General features: G+C 48.0%; 1 protein-coding gene across 5 annotated transcripts in view; it reads left to right on the forward strand.

Annotated features, from left to right (window-relative positions):
- The window catches only part of LOC124619223 (lipase 3-like), a 225,450-nt gene that overhangs the window by 41,343 nt on the left and 159,517 nt on the right, over positions 1-24,590 (forward strand). For 3 of the 5 annotated variants that reach the window (XM_047145448.1, XM_047145452.1, XM_047145451.1), the window contains exon 2: positions 11,788-11,926. In XM_047145448.1, coding sequence (XP_047001404.1) covers positions 11,810-11,926 — 117 coding nt within the window. In that variant the 5' untranslated portion in view covers positions 11,788-11,809. Of the gene's footprint in view, positions 1-11,225; positions 11,559-11,787; positions 11,927-24,590 lie in introns of those variants that run through there. The other 2 variants (XM_047145450.1, XM_047145449.1) reach the window with 2 other exon arrangements.

Raw genomic sequence — 24,590 nt, forward strand, 5'->3', positions numbered from 1 at the left:
TTGTAGCTAAAACGCGGACGACGAAGAATGTAGCAGATGACAGTGCAGAGCTACTGCTGTTGCTGCTGGTTGAGAACCACGAGTCGTCTCCAGAGCCACGGGTAACTATGGGACAGGCAACAGTTAGAACTGTAGCTTCCTCCGCCTGTCAACTCCGAGTGTGCTCTCAACAGTCGCTAGTTAATAAATTAGGTCCGCCTGCATTGTGGCCATCATAACTGTAAACCGTGTCTACGAGAGCTCCCAACAAACACACTTCCGCACTCTTTCAAGGCTCAAGCTGTTGTGTCTTCCCTCTGCTCGCATCGCGACGGAGACTCTTCATACACAAAGATAAACAACGGCACAGCTACTGCCATTACGTCTTTGCTAAGAGATGGTTCAAATGGCTCTGAGCACTATGGGACTTAACATCTGAGGTCATCAGTTCCCTAGAACTTAGAACTACCTAAACGTAAATGATCTAAGGACATCACACATATCCATGCCCGAGGCAGGATTCATACCTGCGACCGTAGCCGTCGCGTGGTTCCACGCTGAAGCGCCTAGAACCGTTCATCCACAGCGGCCGGCATGTCTTTGCTATCGATACATTTCAACAAACTTCCCTTGGCAATTATCCAACAATTCAGAATATTTACATTAATAGCTACAATCAGTTATATACGTTCACAAATAAATACACTATCATATTCATTACGTATTAAATATAGTTTCTGTAATAAAGCTTACAGATTCAGAAATAGCAGTAAATTACAAGTTATCAACAGATATTAACCGGCGAAAAATTTGGGCTGGTGTCGAAGGTATTTTATCTGCATTTTCGGTGTTACATGTGACCCACGTTCCATGAGTTTTTTCGTGGAGGGAAACAGAATCAGTTAATATCCAAGCAAATACAGACGGAAATGCAGGTGCATAACGCCATTCATTTTTGCCTACATAAACTTTGTTACTCACTCCTTAACTTTCTCATTAATTATCATAATTATGTCTGGGCACGTAATGAGCATGACAACATTGTGTCATTGTACACTGAAGAGCCAAAGAAACTGCCTAATATCGGGCCGCAATACGACGTGTCATGGACTCGACTAATGTCTGAAGTAGTGCTGGAGGGAACTGATACCATGAATCCTGCAGGGCTGTCCATAAATTCGTAAGAGTACGAGGGGGTCGAGATCTCTTCTGAACAGTACGTTGCAAGGCGTCCCTGTCCAAGATTTTAGGGGGATGATAGTGGTGTGTTGCCAGTGCGTTTGGTTCACCCATGTTTTTTGTAAGTTACATCCTCTGTTATTGTTGTTATTGTGTTTAACCCCTGGTATAGCAGATTTCGCTCTTTCTCCATTGCCTTAAAGCGCGTGAGATAGAGTGATTGCGAGCTATGTGGTAGTGACTGCATGAGTGTCATTGTGTAGGTTTTGTCCTCTCTGTGATTTTATCCACATTCGTTCCTTTTAAATGTGTCAGGGCGCTGATAAACTCACTGTTGACCGCCCGTAAAGTCAGACCACACACACGCGCAAACCTGCTTTTAATTTGAGGAGTCAGGGTAGTGTCTGTAATGTGTCATCACAGATATGTCAGTTTTCATCGATTCAACCTAACATCTATAACTATTAATAATATTTGTGAACTACTGCTGTAGTTAAAATGTATAAGACCCGTTCAAAGCTATAATTTTTAACGGTAGACTCACACCAGCGGGTGCACCAAAACCCCCTTCGGCACCCAAATAAAGGTTAAACGCCCTGAGGTTAGAATGAGAAATTAAGATGTCAGTATCTGCCTAACACAGTTTTACATGCTTTTCTGGAAACTTGTTTAGTATCCATCCGTAACGAAAGTCTATAAGATGGGACTTTGAAATATCTAAAGTAGCGATTTCCACTGTCATTTTTTTATACAACACGAGATTAATTCTGTTTAGTTCAATACCCATGAAGTTTTCGTAAAAAATTGCGCTGCTTTGAAAATTAAGTTATAGAATCAACGCCGCTACTGGTATCAACATTCTAAGATATCGCTAGCCTTTTTTCTCTCTTTCGTGTATTTTGCGTAGTTTAGCAAACAGACTATTATTCATAAATTTGAAACACCTTCCCAAAATAATTGCTTGCACTCATATATTTTTGTGCATTAATCTCAAAATGTGGCTTCATCCAAGGAGATTGTCTAAATGACAAATTGGCAAGAATCTTTTGAAAAGCAATATTTTTGTGCAAGCATTGTTTTAGATTTCTAAAGTGAATATTATAGTTTTATTTATCATACAATTTCATTTCGTTGACTTGTTATTATCAGATTGAGGTGACACTTTTTTTTAGACGATAAGGGCAAATGTGAATGAAAATCTTGAATACTCATACATTATTCGAGATCTGCAGTAGAAGCGTTCTGCCGTCAGTACTCTTTTCAGATAGCCATGCAAATATGGTCACAGGCAGGTATAGATTAATTGCCCGTCATCGTATAACTTAATCAGTTTTATCATCATTTAGTCATGAATCTGTAGTTTGTAAAAGCATGACTATACAGACGATGAGGGATATTGCATATCATGTCTCTTTTAACAGACCTGAAGTTTTTCTATATCAGTAAAAAGACGAAATTCTGCTCTAGTAATTTTCAGTAGAGTTTTCCACTGCAGGCAGCTGGCGAAGTGATCACGTACACGTCGGTCCATACAGTGATGACAAAAGACGACGTCACTGCGTACCCTGTACATTTCCTGAGCTCACCACAGCTGTCTGGAGTGCAGCCCCACAAGCTGGAGCTGAAGGTGGGTGTGCTCGTCATTGCGCTGCCTTATCTGGATGCACTGAGATTGCGCAGTGCCACCGGGTTACGCATCAGAGACCCAAAGGCGAGACGGTGTTGATACCACGAATTGGTGTCATCCCAACAAACTTGACTTTCCACATCAAGCGCTCGCAGTTCTCTTTGAAAGTGGCCTTCTCGATCATTATAAATCGCAGTCAAGTGGTAAAAAGTGGCAGATATTCATCTAGACCCACCATGTTTTTCTCACGGACTGCTCTAGGTTGGTTGCTCGCGTGTATCGAGTGCCAAAACTCTTTACATATGCGCAGAGCACAAGAAATTTCGGACCGTTTTTTACAGAGGAGCGTTAGAGCAATACTTATGTCTTTCTGTTATCACTGAGGTAGTTACGACCTTTTCCGTGGTATGTGTGTCGCCAAGAGTCGTGAAATTTTACGTATATAGAATGAAGCGCTGAGTGAAAACTTGTACCAAGGCCGAAAACCGAACTCGGGTCTCCTGCAGTCGTGTGAAGAGCTGTGCCAAGCTGGCTTAGCAGCCAACGCGCCTGCCTGCAGTCGACCTTGTACTTGGCCTTGTCCTTGGCTACTCCGTGTCGCGTTTACGGGTTGACGCAGCGTACTCCAGACGCAACGCCCATGAAGTAGAGAGATTTTTACGAGACGTGATGCACATTGATTCGAAAGAGCTGCTGGGTGTCCACTTATCTATCGTCTGTATCACTGTATATCTCAAATTCACTGACTATGAGGCCTATGACAAACTACTCAGCCCCTCGATGGAAGGTTACCGATTCTGCCACTCTGACGGAAAAGTGGGCGTGGTTAACACTTGAACGTGCTCAACTGGGAACTCGAAATGTACGCGTGTTTTAGATACCATTTCAAGTTCCAACCAACATAGTCACCCTTGCTCGCCGACCCTATGACACAGTCCTCGGCCATAAGGCCGAAAAATGGAAGACCTTCGAAACTTACCCCATCTGTAATGGGGTGCGACGTGTCCACATTGCGCTGCGCCGCCAAATACGTACCTTCCTGTCTCTCACGATCGCTGGTAGCTGGTCGGTAATTATTTACGATGGTCAACCGAGGACCAGCTGCGGATGTGGAGAGGCAAGCCATGTAAGTACGGAATGCTTGCAACGCTGTTTCGTGCGGGCGCCCTCTGACGATCGGTTTCGACCGTCGATAGCGATCTCTAAGGTCGCGGCTGTGAGACGGGAGACGCCAGCTGTCTATGACGACCCTTCTATATTGGTGTAAGTCTTGGACGCCCCTGCAACAGTTCCTGAGGAGCTCCCACCATCTTCCAGCGCCGATGCCTCTGTTGCCTTCTCGTCCAGCCCAGGTGGCGCGCATGCACTGCTGCAACAAGCCGACATTGCGGTGGAAATTGAAGAAGAGGATGCCGTCTCCACCCCGTGCCCTGTGCCGGACGCGAAGGCAAGACAGCGTAAACAGAAATCGCTCAAGCGGCATAATAAAAGGCGCATAACCCCCGAAACAGTGGCAACGACAGCTGATGAGGTGTGACAAGCGATACACCGGTCCGACTCGGCCGATCCTGACGTTCCACGCGGTTCTTCGACGTCTTCCCCCGCTAGCGGTGGGTCCGCACACTGAGGGGATGCGGATCACTGAAGCCCGCGTCCCGGGGAATGCACACACGTCTTCGTATGCCTCTCGAGATCCAGTGTTATCGACCTCGCTAGGAGGCTGTGTGCAGGAGACTGGGCGCAGGATGCGTCTCTGGTCCGTGACGATACACCGATGCTTTGGCCGCGTCCACGCTGACTGCGACAGACGCCTGGGCCAGCTTGACCTTCACTCGCCTCTTTCTGTCATTTCGCCCTGTAGACACTCCACAACGCGAATACCGCCCATCTTTAATACCAAGGACAGCCGTCGCGATGGGGTAGGCTTTCCGCTTCGCCACGATGAGTGTCAACGGCATTACTTCTTCTTTCCAAACCCGTTTTCTGCAGGATACTTCATGAGCTTTTAACAATGTTGACTGGAATACTCTCTTTCAAATTCTAAAGGTGGCAGGGGTAAAATACAGGGAGCGAAAGGCTATTTACAATTTGTACAGAAACCAGATGGCAGTTATAAGAGTCGAGGGACATGAAAGGGAAGTAGTGGTTGGGAAGGGAGTGAGACAGGGTTGTAGCCTCTCCCCGATGTTGTTCAATCTGTATATTGAGCAAGCAGTAAAGGAAACAAAAGAAAAATTCGGAGTAGGTTTGTTTTTGTTCAAGAAGTCCTACCAGGACTCTGTCTCGATAGCTACACATATGACGCCTGCGGCCTGTCTTTAGATGTGGGCGGAGGAGGGACGGGTATTCTGCTCAGGGAAGGAATTATGGCAACTGATGTATGTACCATCGGCCTGTGGTGTCGCACTCACCGTTCATTCACTTCCTCTGGTGAGCCTGTGCGCTCCTTTCAGAACCGAGAAATGGGGAGAACTCCGGACCTTTCATGCCGAAGATACACCAATGCTCTTCCAGGGCAATGCCGACCACTTGGTAGTAGGTGGAGATTTCAGTTGCGTGCTTAGGCCATTCGACCAGATGCAGCACTCGATCACCTGCAACGCACTTCAGGCGCTTGTAACGGACTTGGCTTCGTTGGACACATGGGTAATAGAACACGGCCGTCGGCAGGGAAGCACATACTATACTAACCATTCCGCGAGCCGTTTGGATAGAGTTTACATCGCACGCGGCCTACGATCCGCAGTTGTCGACGCTGAGGTGTGGCAGCGGTCACGGACCACCCAGTGTACGTGTGGACTCTCACGCGCCCCCACCAACGCGTCCGACGCAGTACGGGTCCGTGGTACCCCAGTGTGGTACTGCTTGATGAGTTAAATTGCAGACGCGTAGTTGAGTCCACCAGGAGCAGACGCCAACGGCGTTTACCCGCCTACAGTTCCACACTTCAGTGGTGGTTATGGTGCGTCAAACCCGTCATTGTCGAGCTGTGGGCGTGTTAGAGAGCGCTGGTAAACCTCGACCGCTGATTTCTACTGTATTGTCATCCGTGAACTGGCTGCGCAAGCGCCGTCGCCAGAACGACAATCAGCAGACACCACGTCAAGGCACACTTGCTACGCATGAACGCACTACGATTCGCGTGTGTGAGGATGCAGACGAGGGACACTAATGATATCAGTGACGAACGACGTTCTCTTGCGTTAGGAACTTGCTTATTAATAATAGTGATGCTGTAACTGTTGGTTGGTAATATTTACTCACAAAATGTAATCTAACGCTAGATTGCATACTTACGACAATCCTGTATGATTTTAAAAGAGAGAGAGAGATCATTAATTGATCACCGGTGCGTCGGTTCTCGATTGTGTTCAGGAGACGTACCGACTGATTAGGCGAATAATTGACCTTTCAACCCGGATTGCCTACACGCAATCGGAATCTTCGATGAAAATACCTAAGGGACCTATTTCAATATAAAAATGGAAATGAAAGCAAATGAGTGGAATTTCGTAAGAGAAAGATTAATAGATTGAACACATTAGTGGTCTCCCAAATACACTCGAGACACCGCGAGAAAGAGCGAATCTGTAACAAAGCTCATATACATTTGAACATCATTTTTGGTTAGAGGAAGAAAAGAATAAGATGAAAATTACTGCATCGTAAAATATTAATATATTTTGAACAAATTGGCATTAAACTTCTACACATTGACAAATACATAATAAATGCATGACTTACATCTGATATTTCTTTTGTAAATGGCGCAGTCCAATAATCGCTGCTTTGTCAGTCCGTTCCTTCTTAAAATTAAATGTCCTTGCGTATGCGTAAGTACGTTGTATCCACAACCGAGTTACCGAAATGTTTGTTCGTCGTTTCACATAGTTTTTACACAAAATAAAAATACAACTTGTAGCAATGCTATGTAGTACGTCTTAACATGTCTGCGACCAAAAGTAGCAGGGATAATGAAGTCTCTAGAATATTTCTTAACAAAAGATGACTGTTCTTTCTTCTGTTTCGCAGCATCTTACTATCAAGCGCTGCGGCATTGATTTTAAATATCTGCGCCCAGCGGGTCATAGTGTTTATTTAGATTATTTAAACGCTGGACGCGCGTCTTGGTATAGGGGTACATTACAAAAAAATATTTGGTCTCGCCCTGTGATGTTTAGCATTTTTACGAACTGCAGCTCGTTGCCTGTCCTTCTCTTTTATGACAAATATCTCATATGCAAAGTATCTGAAACCCGATAATATTACAGTTCCCTCAGAATATCCTGGAGGAGACGACTCAAGAGGCATCTCATTACAGAGGTGGAGACAGAGGATGGACGATGAGTCGATAATACAAATGAATTTCGTCCGAGCGTTCACACAGTCATATACTTTCTGTACGAGCGAGATTGCAACATGGATATTGGAGTCAGGGAAGTCCTATTCGACCAATCCGTCTCTCAGAACCCACAAGACGATGCAGCGCTCTTGTCAGAGGTGACTTTCGAAGAACTACGACGGGCCGTGTTGCTCGGTGCTTCCAACAAGAAAGACGCCCAGCACTGACGGACTCCCTCTCGAACTTAAAAAACTTTTATTATTATTATTATTATTATTATTACCTTATGGGCCCAAAGTTGATCAGGATGTAGCGAGAACTCCTGAACTCCGCTTTTTAATAGACTCTCAGTGAATTCAGATGGTTCTGAATTTACAGAGGGCCTCTTGATTCCGGTGGCATAATCTGGTGGAGGCTGTCACCCGTTTTATTTTCGCCCATTGACAATGCTAACCACAGACTACAATCTGTTGACTCACATCCTCCGTGAGAGGTTCAGTTGTGCGGTAATGACGGCCATTCGCACTGATCAAACCTGCCTCGGAGAAAACACTAATGTGTTTACGACTTTGAGCACTTACAGAAACGTAGAAGCGGTGACATAACCATGCTGTCTCCTTGGTGCTCCTGCTGCGCTGGATTTCGGCCATACTTTCGATCCCGCCGATCACGGATTCCTGCATACAGTTACGGAAAACATCGACATCCGACGCGTGAAGACATGTGTCTTGCTTCGTTTGATCCAGCTATCGGTCCACTCCCGTCCATGTCAACAGGTCCGCCAGATAGGGCTGTCCTCTTACTGCCATGTTATTCTCCATTGCCCTCGAGCCAGCTCTTCACGGACTACGGCGACCCTTGGAGGGAATTAACCCTCGCTCTGTGACCTTTCGATGTGGTGCGTACACCAATGATGTGATGTTCCTTTTTTAGCACAGACTGGTGACGAAATACGTATGGCATTTTCCTGGCTCCAACATTATGGAGCGGTGCCAGGTAGTGTGATCAACTTACGAAAATCACACTATATGTAGGTGAAACGAGGCATGCCTGCAGAAGTTGATGTATCCCTGACAAATGCCCCAATGCTCAAATGTTTAGGGATATAACTCCATCGGCAAATACAAGGTGCGGAGTCCTTTACGTATCATAAGGTCTTACAACGACCCCGAATGCACGCTCGCCTCAACAAATTTAGATCGCTGGACCTTATGCAACAAACTCGGTACGTCAATGGGTATGTGGCTTCTCATTTAACCATTACGCCCATGTATTATCAATGACAGACATAATGGTCCACAATACAGGCAGCGGTCAGACATGTGGTGACTGCGGGTGCAGTTTTTAATACCGTTCCGAACGAAGGTGTTGGACTCATACACATCAATGCGGCGACTTTGGCTTTCACAAACAGACCATGTTAGTGGCACTCTAATAGTAGATGTGGTCCTATACAGATTGGGCCCACCGGTACCTGTTGGACATTTGTCGCCCTGGCTATCTCATATAGGACGTTTCTCGTGGAACACTTACACGTTGGGAAATATATCAGAGACATGGAGCCGACAGCAAAGATTTATTATAGTGTCCTCCAACGCTGGAATCCGGCTAGCAGTGTTGAATGACGGTACCCCAGGGCCGATTGGCCGCGCGGGAGTAGCCAAGCGGTCTTAGGCGCTGCAGTCATGGACTGTGCGGCTGGTCCCGGCGGAGGTTCGAGTCCTCCCTCGGGCATGGATGTGTGTGTTTGTCCTTAGGATAATTTAGGTTAAGTAGTGTGTAGCCTTAGGGACTGATGACCTTAGCAGTTAAGTCCCATAAGATAAGGGCCGACTGGACGCGGGTTTGGTGAGCCATCCACTCGCCTTTCTAGTCTAATTTTGTGTGGTCCACGTAGTATGTGGTCACTAACGATAAATTTCCTACCTGACGCAGGCTCTGTCCCATTCACCTAATTGAGGATCCCATATTCCGCCTTGCAAATCGGTAGATACGGACAAAAGCAGATTGAACTGCGGCCCAGCACGCGAGTGCTGGAAACTGCTCCACCAGATACTGGCTTTCCTTCTACGCCACCCCTTTGTTTCGATTGTGTCCATGGATCTCTTACATGCCGACATTTACTTCCCGATGACCCAGATGAAAGCAGTCAACCGCGTAAATGGAATGGCGATACATTACATGTGTAATGACAGCGAAAAGGAAGTCATTGATCTGTAGCAATACAAGATGATCGAGTTCACTGACTTAATGAACAAAACTTTTTTGCTAACGATTTGGGATCGTCTGTCATGGAACTCACAGCCCCGCTGGGGTGTATCGGGTGTGAGAAGAAGTTGAACTACAGACATGGTGTTTCCATGACACCCATACGATAACAGAAAGAGTCTCTGACTGTATGCAGCGGCGCGGATACTCCGACGATTGGACGACTGGTGATGACCGGTGAAATGACAACCGCCTCTTACTGTCTGCCCGCTTATATACACTTCAAAAAAAGTTTTGCATCACCTCGGTTCCGAAAGTTCCGGGACCTGTACAGAAAACTGGAATACAGATCTACATAAACATTATTTCCGCCCGTTTTATTGCTCATGAAAACCACACATTGCATGTTGTACCACCATACAGCGGGACCTTCAGAGGTGGTGGTTCAGATTGCTGTACACACCGGTGCCTCTAATACCCAGTAGCACGTCCTCTTGTATTGATGAGTGCCTTTATTCGTCGTGGCATACTATCCAAAAGTTCATGAAGGCACTGTTGGTCCAGACTGTCCCACTCCTCAACGGCGATTCGTCGTCGATCCCTCACGGTGGTTGGTGGGTCACGTCGTCCATAAACAACCCTTTTCAATGTATCCTAGGCATGTTCGATAGGGTTCATGTCTGGAGCACATGCTGGCCACTCTAGTCGAGCGATGTCTTATCCTGAAGGAAGTCATTCACAAGACGTGCACGATAGGGCGCGAATTTTCGTCCATGAAGACGAATGCCTCGCTAATATGCTGCCGATATGGTTGGACAATCGGTCGCAGGATGGCATTCATGTATCTTACAGCCGTTACGGCGCCTTCCATGACCACCAGCGGTATACGTCGGCCCCACATAATGCCACCCCAAAACAGCAGTTAACCTCCCCCACGCTGCACTCACTGGACATTGTGTCTAAGGCGTTCAGCCTGACCGGTTCAAAAAATGGTTCAAATGACTCTGAGCACTACGCGACTTAACTTCTGAGGTCATCAGTCGCCTAAAACTTACAACTAATTAAACCTAATTAACCTAAGCTCATCACACACATCCATGCCCGAGGCAGGACTCGAACCTGCGACCGTAGCGGTCGCTCGGGTCCGGACTGTAGCGCCTAGAACCGCACGGCCACTCCGGCCGGCTGCCTGACCGGGTTGCCTCCAAACACGTCTCCGACGATTGTCTGGTTGAAGGCATATGCGACACTCATCGGTGAAGACAACGTGATGTCAATCCTGAGAGGTTCATTCGGCATGTTGTTTGGCCCATCTGTACCGCGCTGCATGGTGCCGTGGTTGCAAAGATTGACCTCGCCATCGATGTCAGGAGTGAAGTTGTGCATCATGCAGCCTATTGCACACAGTTTGAGACGTAACACGACGTCCTGTGGCTGCACGAAAAGCGTTATTCAACATGGTGGCGTTGCTGTCAGGGTTCCTCCGAGCCACAATCCGTAGGTAGCGGTCATCCACTGCAGAAGTACCACTTGGGTGGCCTGAGCGAGGCATGTCATCGACAGTTCCTGTCTCTCTGTATCTCCTCCACCCCCGAACAACATCGCTTTGGTTCACCGAGACCTCTGGACACTTCCCTTGTTGAGAGCCCTACCTGGCAAAAAGTAACAATGCGTACTCGATCGAACCGCGGTATTGACCGTGTAGGCATGGTTGAACTACAGACAACACTAGCTGTGTACCTTCTTCCTGGTGGAATGAGTGGAACTGATCGGCTGTCGGACCCCCTCTGTCAATAAGGCGCTGTTCATGACTGTTTTTTTTTTACGTCTTTGAGTGAGTTTAGTAACATCTCTGTACAGTCAAAGGGACTGTGTCTGTGATACTTTATCCACAGTCAACGTCTATCTTCAGGAGTTCTGGGAACCGGGGTGAAGCAAAACATTTTTTGATGTGTGTATAAGGCGATCCCAGTGTATAAGATGGCTCTTTTTAGTTCACATGATGTCATAATTTTTGATGCATAACTCCAATTTATTGTTGATCTTTTAATGTAAGAGAAACCAAACATTTTGACAGTGCACCTCGGTGGTGAGAGGTGGGAGACATCGCGGCCAGGCGTCGGCATTCGACCGCTGCCCGCATTGCCTCCTCCGCCCTGCCGCTGACTCTGGACCTTTAAACTGGTGGGCTGCGGCGCTCGCGGAGTACCGCTGCGGCACGTGGCGAGTTGTAGCAGTGCTGCTTTGTGCTTGTTTCTCCCTTCTTTACTACATAAAAAAATAGATATGGGTGACCCTGTGTACATAAAATCGGATCTGTATGAGACACATTCTGTCATTTCACTTGTATAAGACATGAAATTATTTTTTCCCTTTCGTGGCACATTCTGTTATTCGCTACTCGGACACTTCAAATATTTTCCTTGAGTAAAACATTCTCTCTGTCCGGCAGGGTCCACCGCAAGTCAGAGGGGATGGAGCCCGCCAGCCTGCTGTCCGCCGCCGCCTCGCTGTTCCTGGCCGCGCTGAACCTCACCTCTCCTCCTCCCAGCAGCGAACCACCGGCCGACCCGGCGGTCTACGCCACCATGGTGAGCCTCCGGCGACGCCTCCGCGTCACGCGAGATGTGTTCCATCCAGTAGCACAGAATCAGGGGAAGGCTGCGACATTTGCCGATTGATATTATTGTGCTAGGGCTCTCTGAAAAGTTTTGCAGACAGCATCTCCTTTCGTACTCGGCTACTAAATAATGACAAAACCATACTTCAAGATAAGATTTAGAGGTATCTGCAGAGGTCAAATTTCCTGATACATGTCCACAACGCACAGTAGAGTGTGCACAAAAAAAGCTGCCCGTTTCTGGGCCAGTGGTGCAGGGGGGGGGGGGGGGTGAACCGCTGTAGTTAGGCAGCTAAAGATTACACACAAACACGTATCTAGCGTAATTTACATGCTACTGCCTTTCAATCTGTAATCGGTCGTATTAACAGGTTATATTAGTATTGTTAATGATCTGATAGCTACAGGTATTCAATGACACTAGTATCTCAGTTGAGCAGCAATAAAGAATCATGACATATAAAAATGGATGTACATATATACCCCACATATGTGCGTTTGTATGTATGGGTATACGTTCCACATCTCCTCCTAAGCCACAGCACCAATTTCAACCAAACGTGGTATATGCATCAGGCACTAAAAAGAATCGCTGTGGGGATAGGAACCACATGTCTATCAAAATTTTGACGGTTTGGGTGGGAGACATGCAACGAACTTTATACGTAATTTCATAATTTTACGATAGTTTTTCTCCTGATAACCCTCAAAAATCAATGACGTGAAAGCACGTCATCGCTCATACATTTTTCTGTTCATGCAGTGAAAGTGTCGCTTAAATCGTGAACTGAGTTACTACTTATTTACTAGATCCGTCTGGGGCTCGTCATTCGTTTCCTGAGTATGACTTTGGCGACTCCAGGTTCCCGAGCTGGGGACTGGTAAGCACCACCAGTCCCCTGTCACCGTAAGCTCTGGGCATGCTACAGCAACAACCGTGCAAAGCGGCGGTGGAAAGTTCTGTGTCACAGGGAATAGGGACCTTTGCTTGACTGCCGTTTCACAGGAACCTGTCATAACTCAGTTGCATAAGGCTTACTCAGGTATGCACGGCTCTGTCTAGGTGGAATTGTATTTCCATAGCTACTCGTGGGACCAGGATGGATCCTTCCAAATTTTTGCTTCCTCCTCCTGGCGGAAAGGGTGGGTCGCTGGAAGGTACCAACACCCAGTCAAATAGTAGAGCTCATATTGCCAGTCTTCCCAGCTCAGAACTGTTTCAGTTTTGCAGTTTGTATAGTAACACGATTCATGCTGCTTGTCAAAGCAAGTTTTGTTAGTTAAAAGGAAACAGGCAAGTTTTGACAAAGTCTCGCCCGTTTGCATTTGAAAGGGCGTAAAGGGGATTGCACGTACTTTAAAATTGGTTAAGCAATTGTGAAATGGGACACTGTTAGTGGAACCTCAACTTCCTAACAAGTGACAAATCCGCAGAAAGCTAAGAACCTTGGCAAATATACCATTGAGACTCCAATCCACATTAAACTAAAGTGAAAGTGTTGTGACATGTTGGGACCTGCTGGACTTTCCCAAAGAAGACCTGAAAGTGCAGTGAGTCCAAGAAAGCATTGTAGACATGCAGAATATTATGAAAACGATGGAACTCGATTTGATTAAATAAGACTCATTCATCCTCACATTAAATAGTACAGAACTCCTGGAACATATTAAGGTTGATTTTCTCCACTTAGACATTTGGCACTACGTCCCTAACTCAATGCGCTGTTTTAAATGCTAGTGCTTTGGGCCCACACAACTCTTGGATGTGAGAAGCCACTTCTGGCAAATTTGGTTAGGCTGCCACGAAGAAGTCGGACGTTATCTCCTCCAAAGTGTGTGAATTGCTCTGGGGCTCACCCTGTCTCTTCCTTGAAGGATGAAGGATACAAGAGATCGAGACCATGAAGCGGGTTTCTTATGGTGAGACCAAAAAGATTAACATAGCCCTGCATTGCCCCACGTTCGCTGTCTCCTCTACTTCAGCTATTAAACCGTTCAGAAAGCTGATGCTGCTACACAGATGGAGGTAGCTAGTGTCAGCACTAGTAGCTGCCTTTGGCAGCGTAATTTTGCTGCTGCTGTTACGTCAAGGCCTACGCTTCGTTCCAAAACACAAGGCCGTGGCTCCTCAAGAGGTACAATCTGGTCCAGTGTCCAGCGCTCCCAGTACCACTGTTGCAGTTGCCCCTCCAATGTTCACCCAGGGCAAAAAGTCAAAGGTCAAGGGCGCACTACCGAGGGAGTCATCAAGTAAACAGCCCAACGATGTCGATATCATCTTCTATAACGTGTCTTATGATTCTTCTGTAGAGGTAATGGACCTTGAAGCCGGACAGGGTAAATCATTTCGACCCAAGATTGAGCCTCCACACATTACGGGCTCCTCTCCATGGCGGAAAGACCGGATGAAAGTGCAAAAGTGAAGGTAGATGGCTCCCACAGCACAGTGAAACATTAATGGGATCCAGACACTTGTTGAGAAACTGAAAGTGCTATCCCAGGAACGCCTCCTGTGTTTAGAAGAAACCCATTTTAAAGCTGTTGAGGGCTCTGCATTATAGGTATATAACCTTCACAAAAAAAAAAAAAAGATCCAACTGCAGACCACTACTCTGCTTTCTCATTGGTTACTGACCAACAAGCAGTGGCCATTGTAAATCATGTGCGTCAGAAGATCGATATCTGTTCACTGTACTCACCTCACCATGATGTGATGGACTCTGAGGCCCTCACAGGCCTTTATGAGCAGCTCCCCCTCCTGTTTCTCTTAGTGGGTCATTTCAATGCCCATAATGTATTATGGATTCGAGCTATACTTGCTCTAGGGGACGAGTCTTGGAGAACCTCATAATGTCTTTGGAGCTGTGCATCCTCAGTATGGGCAGCCCCCATTCATTTCTCAGCTGCTGCTGGACCTTCCTCAGCTGTCGATATCTCTTTCTACTCTCCCAGCCTTGTAGACTCAGCTCAGTGGGAAGCAACTATTGACTTTCAGTCCAGTGAACGTTTATCACTGTGGATCCACTTACTAGATGGATATGGGTCTGAACACAACAAATGGATCGTCAGCAGGACCACTTGGATGCAGCTCGGCCAGCTGGTTGTGTGTGAACACCGCAACAGTGTCCAGGAATGGGTGGATCACATCACATGAGTGACCCATCATGCAGCTAACTTATCCATCCCTAGAGGCTTCAGATCGTCTTAGGTGGCAACTTGTTCCTTGGTGGACCAGGGAAGTGGAGCCCAGCAATCCGAGACAGGCGTCTGGCTGTTTTCTGGTTTAAATGCCGCCCAACAGCAGACCATCTTTAGCGTCACGAGAGTGGAGGCTCGACACGTATTTAAAGAGAGCAAGAAAAGGTCATGGCAAGCGTCCCTGGACTCCTACAACGGTTTAACTTGTTCCAAAAAACTGTGTGAAACCATCAGGAGGATTTCCAGTAAACACAGGCCTTTACCAATAGCAGCAGTGCTGAAACAGTGGTGTCTCCAGACGACTCCTGGACACATCGCCCAGATGATGGCAGAGAATTTAGCAGCGAATACTGCTGATGCCAGCCAGGACCTGGCATTTCGCCACTGCCATGCGACAGTACGGATATGCAAGTTAGATTTGAGAACTAACAAATATGATTCTCAAACTGCCCTTTGACCATGTCGGAACTGGACTCGGCACAATCTGAGACTTGTGGTATTGCACCCGGTCACAACCAAATTCAGTACTGGATGCTTCTACATTTGCCAGCAGCGTCAAAGGAAATCCTCCTAGAATGCTTTACTTGTAAGTGGCAGACAGGACACGTTTCCACTTCATGGAGAGAGGCAATTCTATTACTTGTCCTGAAACCAGGAAAGGGCCACATATGTGCCAGTAGTTATTGGAGTGTCACCTTTACGAGCTGTGTAGGAAAGACAGTGGAGCGAATGATTAGCCATTGCTTGATATGGTTGTTAGAGACCAGGGCTTGGTGCACTGTTGGAGCCTGGCTCTTCTACAGGCAGCTATTCGGCAGCCCTACCTGACTAATCGGTGTTCTGGATCTCGAGTTGGTGACGTGTTGTCAGACCGTTTTGAGCAGGAGAATGATGTTCCTCAGGGCAGTGCTTTAAGTGTTACCCTATTTTCCATAAATATAATTAGAATCACGTCTACGGTAAGGGATTCTGTGGCGTGCTCCTTATTTGTGGACGATTTTGCTGCATTTTGTTCCTCTTCCAGTGATGCAACAGTGACCCGTCAGTTGCAACTTACAGTGCGGAGGTTAGAGGTGTTGGCTGCAAAGACAAATTTTCAGTTTCCTACGTATAAGTGTGTGTTTATTTTAATCGTTATCGTCATATTTTTAATTCATCTAACTTGCATTGGAGGGACACCGTTCTAATTTTTAAAGATTTAGTGAGGTTTCTGGGGCTCATTTTCGTCTTCAGTCTGTTATGGTTACCACAGCTGAGAAACCTGAAAGCCAGAACACGGAAGGCAATGAATATCCAATTACCTTAGCCACAGGTCTTTGGGAGCAGACAGGGTGTGTGTGCTCCAGGCTTATGGGGCTTTTGTGCGTTCATGGCTAGACTATGGGTGCACAGTGTATGAGTCAGCGGGTCTTTCTTACCTGAAGATTATCGGCGCCATCCACCGTGAGGGGATTAAGCTGGCCATAGGTGTTTACAGGGCCAGCTCAACACCTAGTCTCCGTGCTTATGACTAGGGAGCCACCATTCGCCATCCGGCGGCAGCTCCTCATGGTGCGTCAGGCATGTAAGTTACTAGGAGCTCCGACTTCATGTGTATACCATACCGTTGCAACGTCTCACCAGCAACACTGCCATTTCCTGTCTGCTTGCTGCATGTGTTGGAGTCACGTGGTGTGGAGCAAATGCAATGGAAATCCAGTGTTTTAATCATCTGCCGTCTTGTTTTCTGCAGACGCCCAGAATAATTTTAGATTTAGTTCAGCACAGAAGAGGCTGCACTCATTACTGAAGGACATTTTAACTGAGCTCCACACCATTAGAGCTGTCATTATGGAGGGGGGGGGGGGGGGGGCGAAACAGAGGGACGCTGTTGGTCACTCTGCTGTTTTACCTGAACGTGTCTTCAAGGTCCGACTGCCTCAAGGACTATGTCCGACTTCGCAGGCCCTGAAGCAGATGAGACGAGATTCCAGTATTAAATTCCTCGTCTGTTCCAATTGTCTGATTGCCTTTCACTCTCTACAACACTTGTACACAGTAGATAAAGTAGTGCAAACGTTGCAGGACAACCTCCCCCAACGGCTGGGGAAGGATCTTCCATTTTGCTGGGTACCAGGACGCGTGGGTAGTGCTGGGAACGAAAAGGCAGAAGTAGAGGCCAAGGAGGCGTGTCACGATGCTCAGTTAGTTGAGCGTGCCACCGCAATGAGTACAGTACAGACGCCTGGCTGTTGACATACAGAGTCTCCGACGTGTAAAGCCCACTACGCGGCCGTGGCGTACCTCCTCCAGCCACGGCGGTGGAACGTGGTTCTCCTTACTCAGCTTCTCATAGGACACAGCTCTACGACGCTTAGCTCCTTGCTTCGGCGATAGAACCCTCCACTGTGTCGTGCTTGTGGTGTACAAGTCACTGTGGGCCACATTTTGTTAGACTGTGTTTTATTTTCCGACCAGCGGGCAGCGGCAGATTTGTTGACAGATGGGCCCTCTATGTTCAAACAAATGCGCTGAGATTTTTGTGATTTTTCCAACATGTTTTCGAAAATTTTAGGAAGATGTTTTTCACCTGTTAACAGGGTGACTGGCTCACAGACGTTTTTTGTTAGTGGTCAGCCAGCCACTGTTCCCTGTGCCTCCCATTTAGCTCCTCTGTTCTTTTATCTCTCTTTTAATCCTAGGTATGGCAGCTTCCATTCTTTGTTCATTGCCTTAAGGCGTGTGAGATAGAATGACTATGTGAGCAGCGCGAGTGAATTGTCTGTGAGTGCAGGAGTGCCAGTTTACAGCTTTCATCCTCACTTTGTGTTAACATTTTCATTTTAGCCACATTCATTTCTTACAACGCGCATCACGGCGCTGATAACCTCGCCGTTGAGCGCCCGCCATCCACAAGCACACGCACACACACACACTTACTCACGGGGACCGAGCCAGAATACGCTCACAAAAAGAAACTTACTAATAGCGCACATTCTCCCGCAGACGTCGCCAGGAGCCGAGGAAATTCTTGGCCACTGGAGCTAACGCACACTATTCCGCCCTCAGTGACTGCCACAGCACGTTCACTCACTGCCCCTGCGACCACCAGTGCTCGTTCCTGGGCGTTCCCATACCGTCAGGTACAGACCATCTGCTCTGCCATGTTGCTTCATCTGCGTCATTCTTCTCCAGAACGGCGTCAAGCAGAGACCTCCCACGACAGAGTAAGGGCCCACTGGAGGGGACTCATGCCTACCCGTCACAACCAACTGTGGGGGCCCACGGCATACTGCGGGAGCAACCGACAGGGCGTGGCTGGCCGTGGATTTAGAGAGCACGAGGCCTGTCATGCTACAAGCTCCTGCTGATACATGGTCGTGCATTAAATAACGACCAACAATTTTGATCTTAGAACAGATTTATTCTTAAAACTTAGAATTTGATGACAATTGTAGTGACTTGGCAAGACAGCCAAGCCACTCGGAGGTAGCCGAAAGGCACGCGTTTAGGCTCACGCAGACCGGCGTGAGGTCTGGAACATGACAATGTCTTAAGAATTGCAAATAAAGTACGAACATCTTGGAATACTTAACTTTAATTCATAACTGGTGTACATCACTCTTGATGATAGAGAAAACAATCTCAATATAAACTGGTAATGGCGCCTTGCTAGGTCGTAGCCAAGGACGTAGCTGAAGGCTATGCTAACTCTCGTCTCGGCAAATGAGAGCGTATTGGTCAGTGTAGCATCGCTAGCAAAGTCGGCTGTACAACTGGGGCGAGTGCTAGGACGTCTCTCTAGACCTGCCGTGTGGTGGCGCTCGGTCTGCAATCACTGACAGTGGCGACACGCGGGTCCGACGTATACTAATGGACCGCGGCCCACTTAAAGGCTACCACCTACCAATTGTGGTGTCTGGCGGTGATACCACATTCCTCCCCCGCAAATCGGCGTACGGTTGTGTTATAAGGCTTCCGCCCGCCGTGGGGAGGACCCCATGTTGACGTATGCGACGAGGTGGGGAGCCCAACAACAGGCGAGGCTGTACCACTCGCACCCTGCCATGCGGTCCGAGGGGAGCTAGGAAATGCCTGAAAACCTAGTCCAGGGTGAGCGCCAACATGCGGTGTATGCGCCCGTAGAGAGACAAGAGGGGCCGAAGGGTCGACCTCCATCGCGTCGGGGTGCCCGACGGGAGAAGACGCCATCTGGTCCGGAGCGGGCAAGAGTTCCATGTCGGAGGACAGCTGGTCACGGGAAGCGATCGGCGGCGCGTGACCCAGGGAAGCGCCCGGAGGCTGCAGCAACGCGTCCACTGCGGGCGTCGCCGGCGGGAGAAAAGGCGGCGGCGGCGGCGGCGGCGGCGGCGGCGGCGGCGCGTCGCCATGGGGCAAAATGGAAGGCAGCGTCGGTAACACCTGGGGATGAGGTGAGCCAGTAGATGGGTCCCCAGGGCGCTGACCGGACGGCACCGTCGCTGAAAGCAGACGGGGAGCGGCAGAACCCGTGCGACGACAGAGGTGCAGCTGATTGAGATCCCGACGCACCTCACCAGAGGACCCCAAAACCAGATACATAGCGCGGCCGAGGCAGCGAGGAATGCGCGAGCCAACGCCGAGAACCTCGATAGTTGCGATAGGATACAACGTCGCCTGGAGCAAAATCAGGTGGCTGCCGCTGCACAGGAACCGCATGCGGCGGATGTAGCAAAGACATCAACGTTCGATGAGGACGACCGTGGAGCAACTCAGCCGGCGAGCTACCATCTCGGGGCTGAGAGCGAGACGAGGACAAAAAGAGCAATAACGCGTCCTCCCGAGAATGCGACTCTTTCAACTTCAACATCTGTGACTTGAAAGTCCGGACCAATCGTTCAGCGGCACCGTTTGACTGAGGCGAAAACGGCGCGGACGTCACATGTTGAATACCATTGGCCTTGCAGAATGACTGAAATTCTGCGGACATGAATTGTGGGCCATTGTCGGAAACAATAGTCTGTGGAAGACCTTCAATGCGGTTAACGCTTGGATGGTGGCAGATGACGTCGTGGAAGACATCCGGACAACAAAAGGAAAATTACTGAATGAATCTACCACAACCAACCATCGAGCAGTCCAGAATGGACCAGCGAAATCGATGTGTAAGCGTTGCCAAGGGAAAGTGTCATTTGGCCATGCAAAGAATTTCCGCGGTGGTGCTGACTGTTGTTCGGCACACGCCATGCAAGAAGAGCACATAGTCGTAATCGCGGCATCGATTCCGAACCAAGTACAGTGCTGACGAGCAAGTTGTTTCGTTCGCACTATACCCCAATGTCCTTGGTGGAGAAGCCGTAAAACAGAGGACTGTAACGAACTTGGGACCACGACCCGGGACTGATCATTATCAGAACGCAACAGCAAAACACCACGTCGAACAAAAAGTCTCTCCTTGTGAGCAAAAAATCGGCGAACCAACGGATCCGCGATCCGTGACTTTGACAATGGCCATTGCGTGGCAACAAAACGCAAAACGGTAGCAAGGACAGGGTCAGCAGCTGTGGCTGTAGCTACACGACGAAAATCAATCGGAAACGATTCGACCACGTCATCGGTTTTCGCATCAATGAACATGCAAGCAAGTTCGGAAGAATCAAACGCTCTATCCTAAGCAACCGGCAACCGGGACAACGCATCGGCGTTTCCGTGCTTAGCAGTGGACCGATACAAGATATCGTAGCGGTACTGCGAGAGGAAAATAGACCAGCGAATGAATTTCTGCGCTGTACGTGGAGGTACAGGCTTGTTCGGATGAAAAAGCGACGTCAAAGGTTTGTGATCTGTGATGATGGTAAAGTGACGACCATACAAGAAATCACGAAACTTTGTGACACCAAATACGAGAGCCAAAGCTTCTTTCTCGATCTGTGAATAATTTCTTTGCGCAGACGAGAGCAATTTGGACGCAAGGCAATAGGGCGATCATGCGATCCATCTTTGTGCGCAAGCACAGCACCGATCCCGAAATCCGATGCATCCACCATCAACAAAAGGGGTTTCTGGTAATCGAATGGCGTAAGGCAAGTATTGGAAAGCAACGCCGATTTCAACTGGCGAAAGGCGCGTTCGCATTCCATCGTCCAGACGAACGGAACACCTTTACAGCGTAAGCGATGAAGCGGAGCTGAAATGGAAGAGGCGTGGCGCACATATCTGTTATAGTAATTTATTTTCCCCAGCACACTCTGTAGCTGCTTCAAATTCTGCGGCGAAGGCAAGTCCTGTATGGCACGGAGGTGCTCTGGACTGGGATGTATGCCTTGGGCATTGAGTACATGGCCCAGATATGGTAAGTCCCGAGCAAAAAACACACATTTGTCCTTCCGCAAGCGAAGACCTGAAATAACGTCCTGAGATTGGCTAAATGTTCTTCTTCCGTCTTTCCGGAGATCACAATATCGTCCAGATAGTTTGCTGCAGTAGGGACCGACGCACAAACAGTTTGCAGATATTGCTGAAACAATGCAGGGGCGGATGCACACCCGAATGGCAGTCTTTTGAATCGATACAAACCAAGATGCGTGTTAACGACCAAAACACGCTGGGATTCTTCGTCCACCGGTATTTGCAAGTACGCATCGGCTAGGTCCAACTTTGAAAAATATTTACCCGGGCACAGTTTGTCAAAAAGATCTTCCGGGCGGGGTAAAGGAAAAGTTGCAATCACTAGTTGTGGATTCACTGTTGCCTTGAAGTCGACACAAAGTCTCAGTTTTCCGGAAGGTTTTGGCAAAATGACTAAGGGTGAGGCCCAGAGAGAAGCCTGCACACGTTCAATCACACCTTGTGATTCCAAATCGTGTAAGGTTCTTGCGACCTCATCACGCAATGAGTGGGGAATATTGCGCGCTCGGAAAAATTTCGGTTGCGCGTGGACTTTCAGTTCCAAATGGGCTTCATAGTTCTTAGTGCAACCAAGGCCCGGTGCAAAAATGTCTGCAAATTCTTCACAGAGACGATAAACACTGGCTGAAGGCACAGTCTGGTTCACTGATAGGACCTGATTTACTATAGACAAGTTCAACAACTGAAATAAATCTAAACCAAACAAGTTCACTGCAGAAGAAGAACGAAGGACGTAAAATGACACAAGTTTTGTTTGTCCCTTGTATGTTGCAAGAAGGCTGCACTGTCCTAACACAGGGATATTCTGAAAGGAATAACTATGTAACTTAACATTTGCGGCACGCAACAGAGGTGTGCCCAGTTGTTTGTATGTGTCGTGATTGATCAATGAAACTGCAGCTACGGTATCGAGCTGGAGTGGGATCACTTTGCCATGAATGTCTAAGTCCACATAAAATTTATTGTCCTGTTGACGACAAGAGCGACTGTCTCGTGGAACGTGAACTGACACTGGTACAGAAGCACTTGCGATATGACGGGATTTCCGTCGATGTCGACGCACACTATTTGTGGGACGAACACTGTCACTGTTAGAGAGAGTGGCACTGGGCGGAGTGGAATGAACTACATGAATGTCCATGGGCGAAGGTTCACGAACCTGAGTATTCTTGGTTCGATTCCGATTCCGGCACGAAGCAAAGGGCCTGGAATGGTTGTGAGTGTCCGATCTGAGCTTTTTCTGGCGAACACTTTGAACATGGCCTTTTTTATTACAGAAAAAGCAAATAGCTTGGCGTGACGGGCAATTCTCACGCGAATGTCTAGTAGCACACCGCAGGCATGATTTTAGCACCGCATTGGCTTGCTTGCGTGGCAGCTGCGCGGACGGGCGCGAGGACTGTTTACTGTTCCGTGCAGCGCGCCCGGCGGGCCGGTTAATGTGACACACGGCTGGCGAAGTTTCAAATGATTCCCGAGCAATGTCAAGTGTGTCCTGTCGATCCAATATGTCCATCACTTGTTGAAGGGAGGGATTGACTAGTTTCAAAATCTGTTCCCTTATACGAACATCAGAAACGTTCTGTGCTATTATATCGCATACCATAGTATCTGAATAAGGGAGCCCACATTCACACTCAAAAGCACAATCCCTAGTAAGGCCTTGCAAGGTTGCAACCCACTGCCGATTAGTTTGACCGGCCATACGTTTGGTACGAAAGAACGTATACCGTTTGGCAACTACATTGACTGAGTCTTTGAAATATGCATCTAATGCAGACAAAATTTCTTCGTAGGACAGAGTTGCGACGTCGTGTCGGGGAAATAATGTCACTATCACATGGTACGTCTGGACGCCTACACACGAAAGCAAAAAAGGCTGCCGCTCAATACCTTGAATTCTGTAGGCGGCGAGATGGAATCCAAATCGGCGTGACCACTCCGTCCAGCTTTCCAGTGCCGCATCAAAAGGACGAAAAGGTGGTGCAACTGCGTGTTGTGGCTGCGGGAGCGGTGGAGCGGCGGCGGCCGCATCGTTTTGCATTGCACGTTGACCCAGGACGAGCTGTCCAAGGGGCATCCAATAACGCCTGCGTCTGCTGATTCTGCAAACGATAAAATTCGGACAGTACATCTGGAGATTGTGGCGAAGCCATGACACAAGTAAATCAGGAATATCACTACGAACACAAAATCCTCGTTGCCAAACTGTAGTGACTTGGCAAGACAGCCAAGCCACTCGGAGGTAGCCGAAAGGCACGCATTTAGCTCACGCAGACTGGCGTGAGGTCTGGAACATGACAATGTCTTGAGAATTGTAAATAAAGTACGAAGATCTTGGAATACTTAACTTTAATCCATAAGTGGTGTACATCGCTCTTGATGATAGATAAAACAATCTCAATATAAACTGGTAATGGTGACACCACAACAATGCTAGTCAGCATTTCTTCTGAGTTATCTATTTTTGTACGTAGTTTGCATCACATTTTATAGTCTCATAACGGTGTTGTGCGAGAGCAGAAAAACCTTGTTCGTAAGAGCTGTTGTCCTGAGGTCGTATCCATGACTCCACTGCATAACTTACACTCTCATCAAATTCAAAATGTGTCTCTGGTACAGAATTATCAGGTGGCCCAAACACACGGCAGTTATCTGCTGCAGGGTGGTGGAAGAGGCAGTAATGTTCTATTCAATTTGGCGATGTGTTCCCCGATTCTGAGATTCGCGTATGTGAGTGAACTGTCGTGCTGGAGCAAGATTTTTTTCGGGTTTCTGTCAGATGAAATTCGTCGGAAATGGTTGTTGAGTTCCTTCTGAGTCTTCACATGTGCCTCTGAATTAAAGGCTGCCACTTTTTGTGACACAATCCCGCAACAGAGGGAGCTGCCTCGCATTTCTTCTTCTCTCGTGGCAGCCTGTGGTGCCCCTCGAGTTACTGCCTTCTTCCCGCCACGCCAAGGCAACTGTGACGGCGCAGTTTCGTTTCTGCCCACAGGAAACGTGCCTACTCACCTTCCGGTGATTTATCCTTCTGTCAGAGAACGAGTAAAGTCTCTCTATTGGAGAAA

Source organism: Schistocerca americana, chromosome 6 (genome assembly GCF_021461395.2).
Source record: "Schistocerca americana isolate TAMUIC-IGC-003095 chromosome 6, iqSchAmer2.1, whole genome shotgun sequence".
NCBI classification, from domain to species: domain Eukaryota; kingdom Metazoa; phylum Arthropoda; class Insecta; order Orthoptera; family Acrididae; genus Schistocerca; species Schistocerca americana.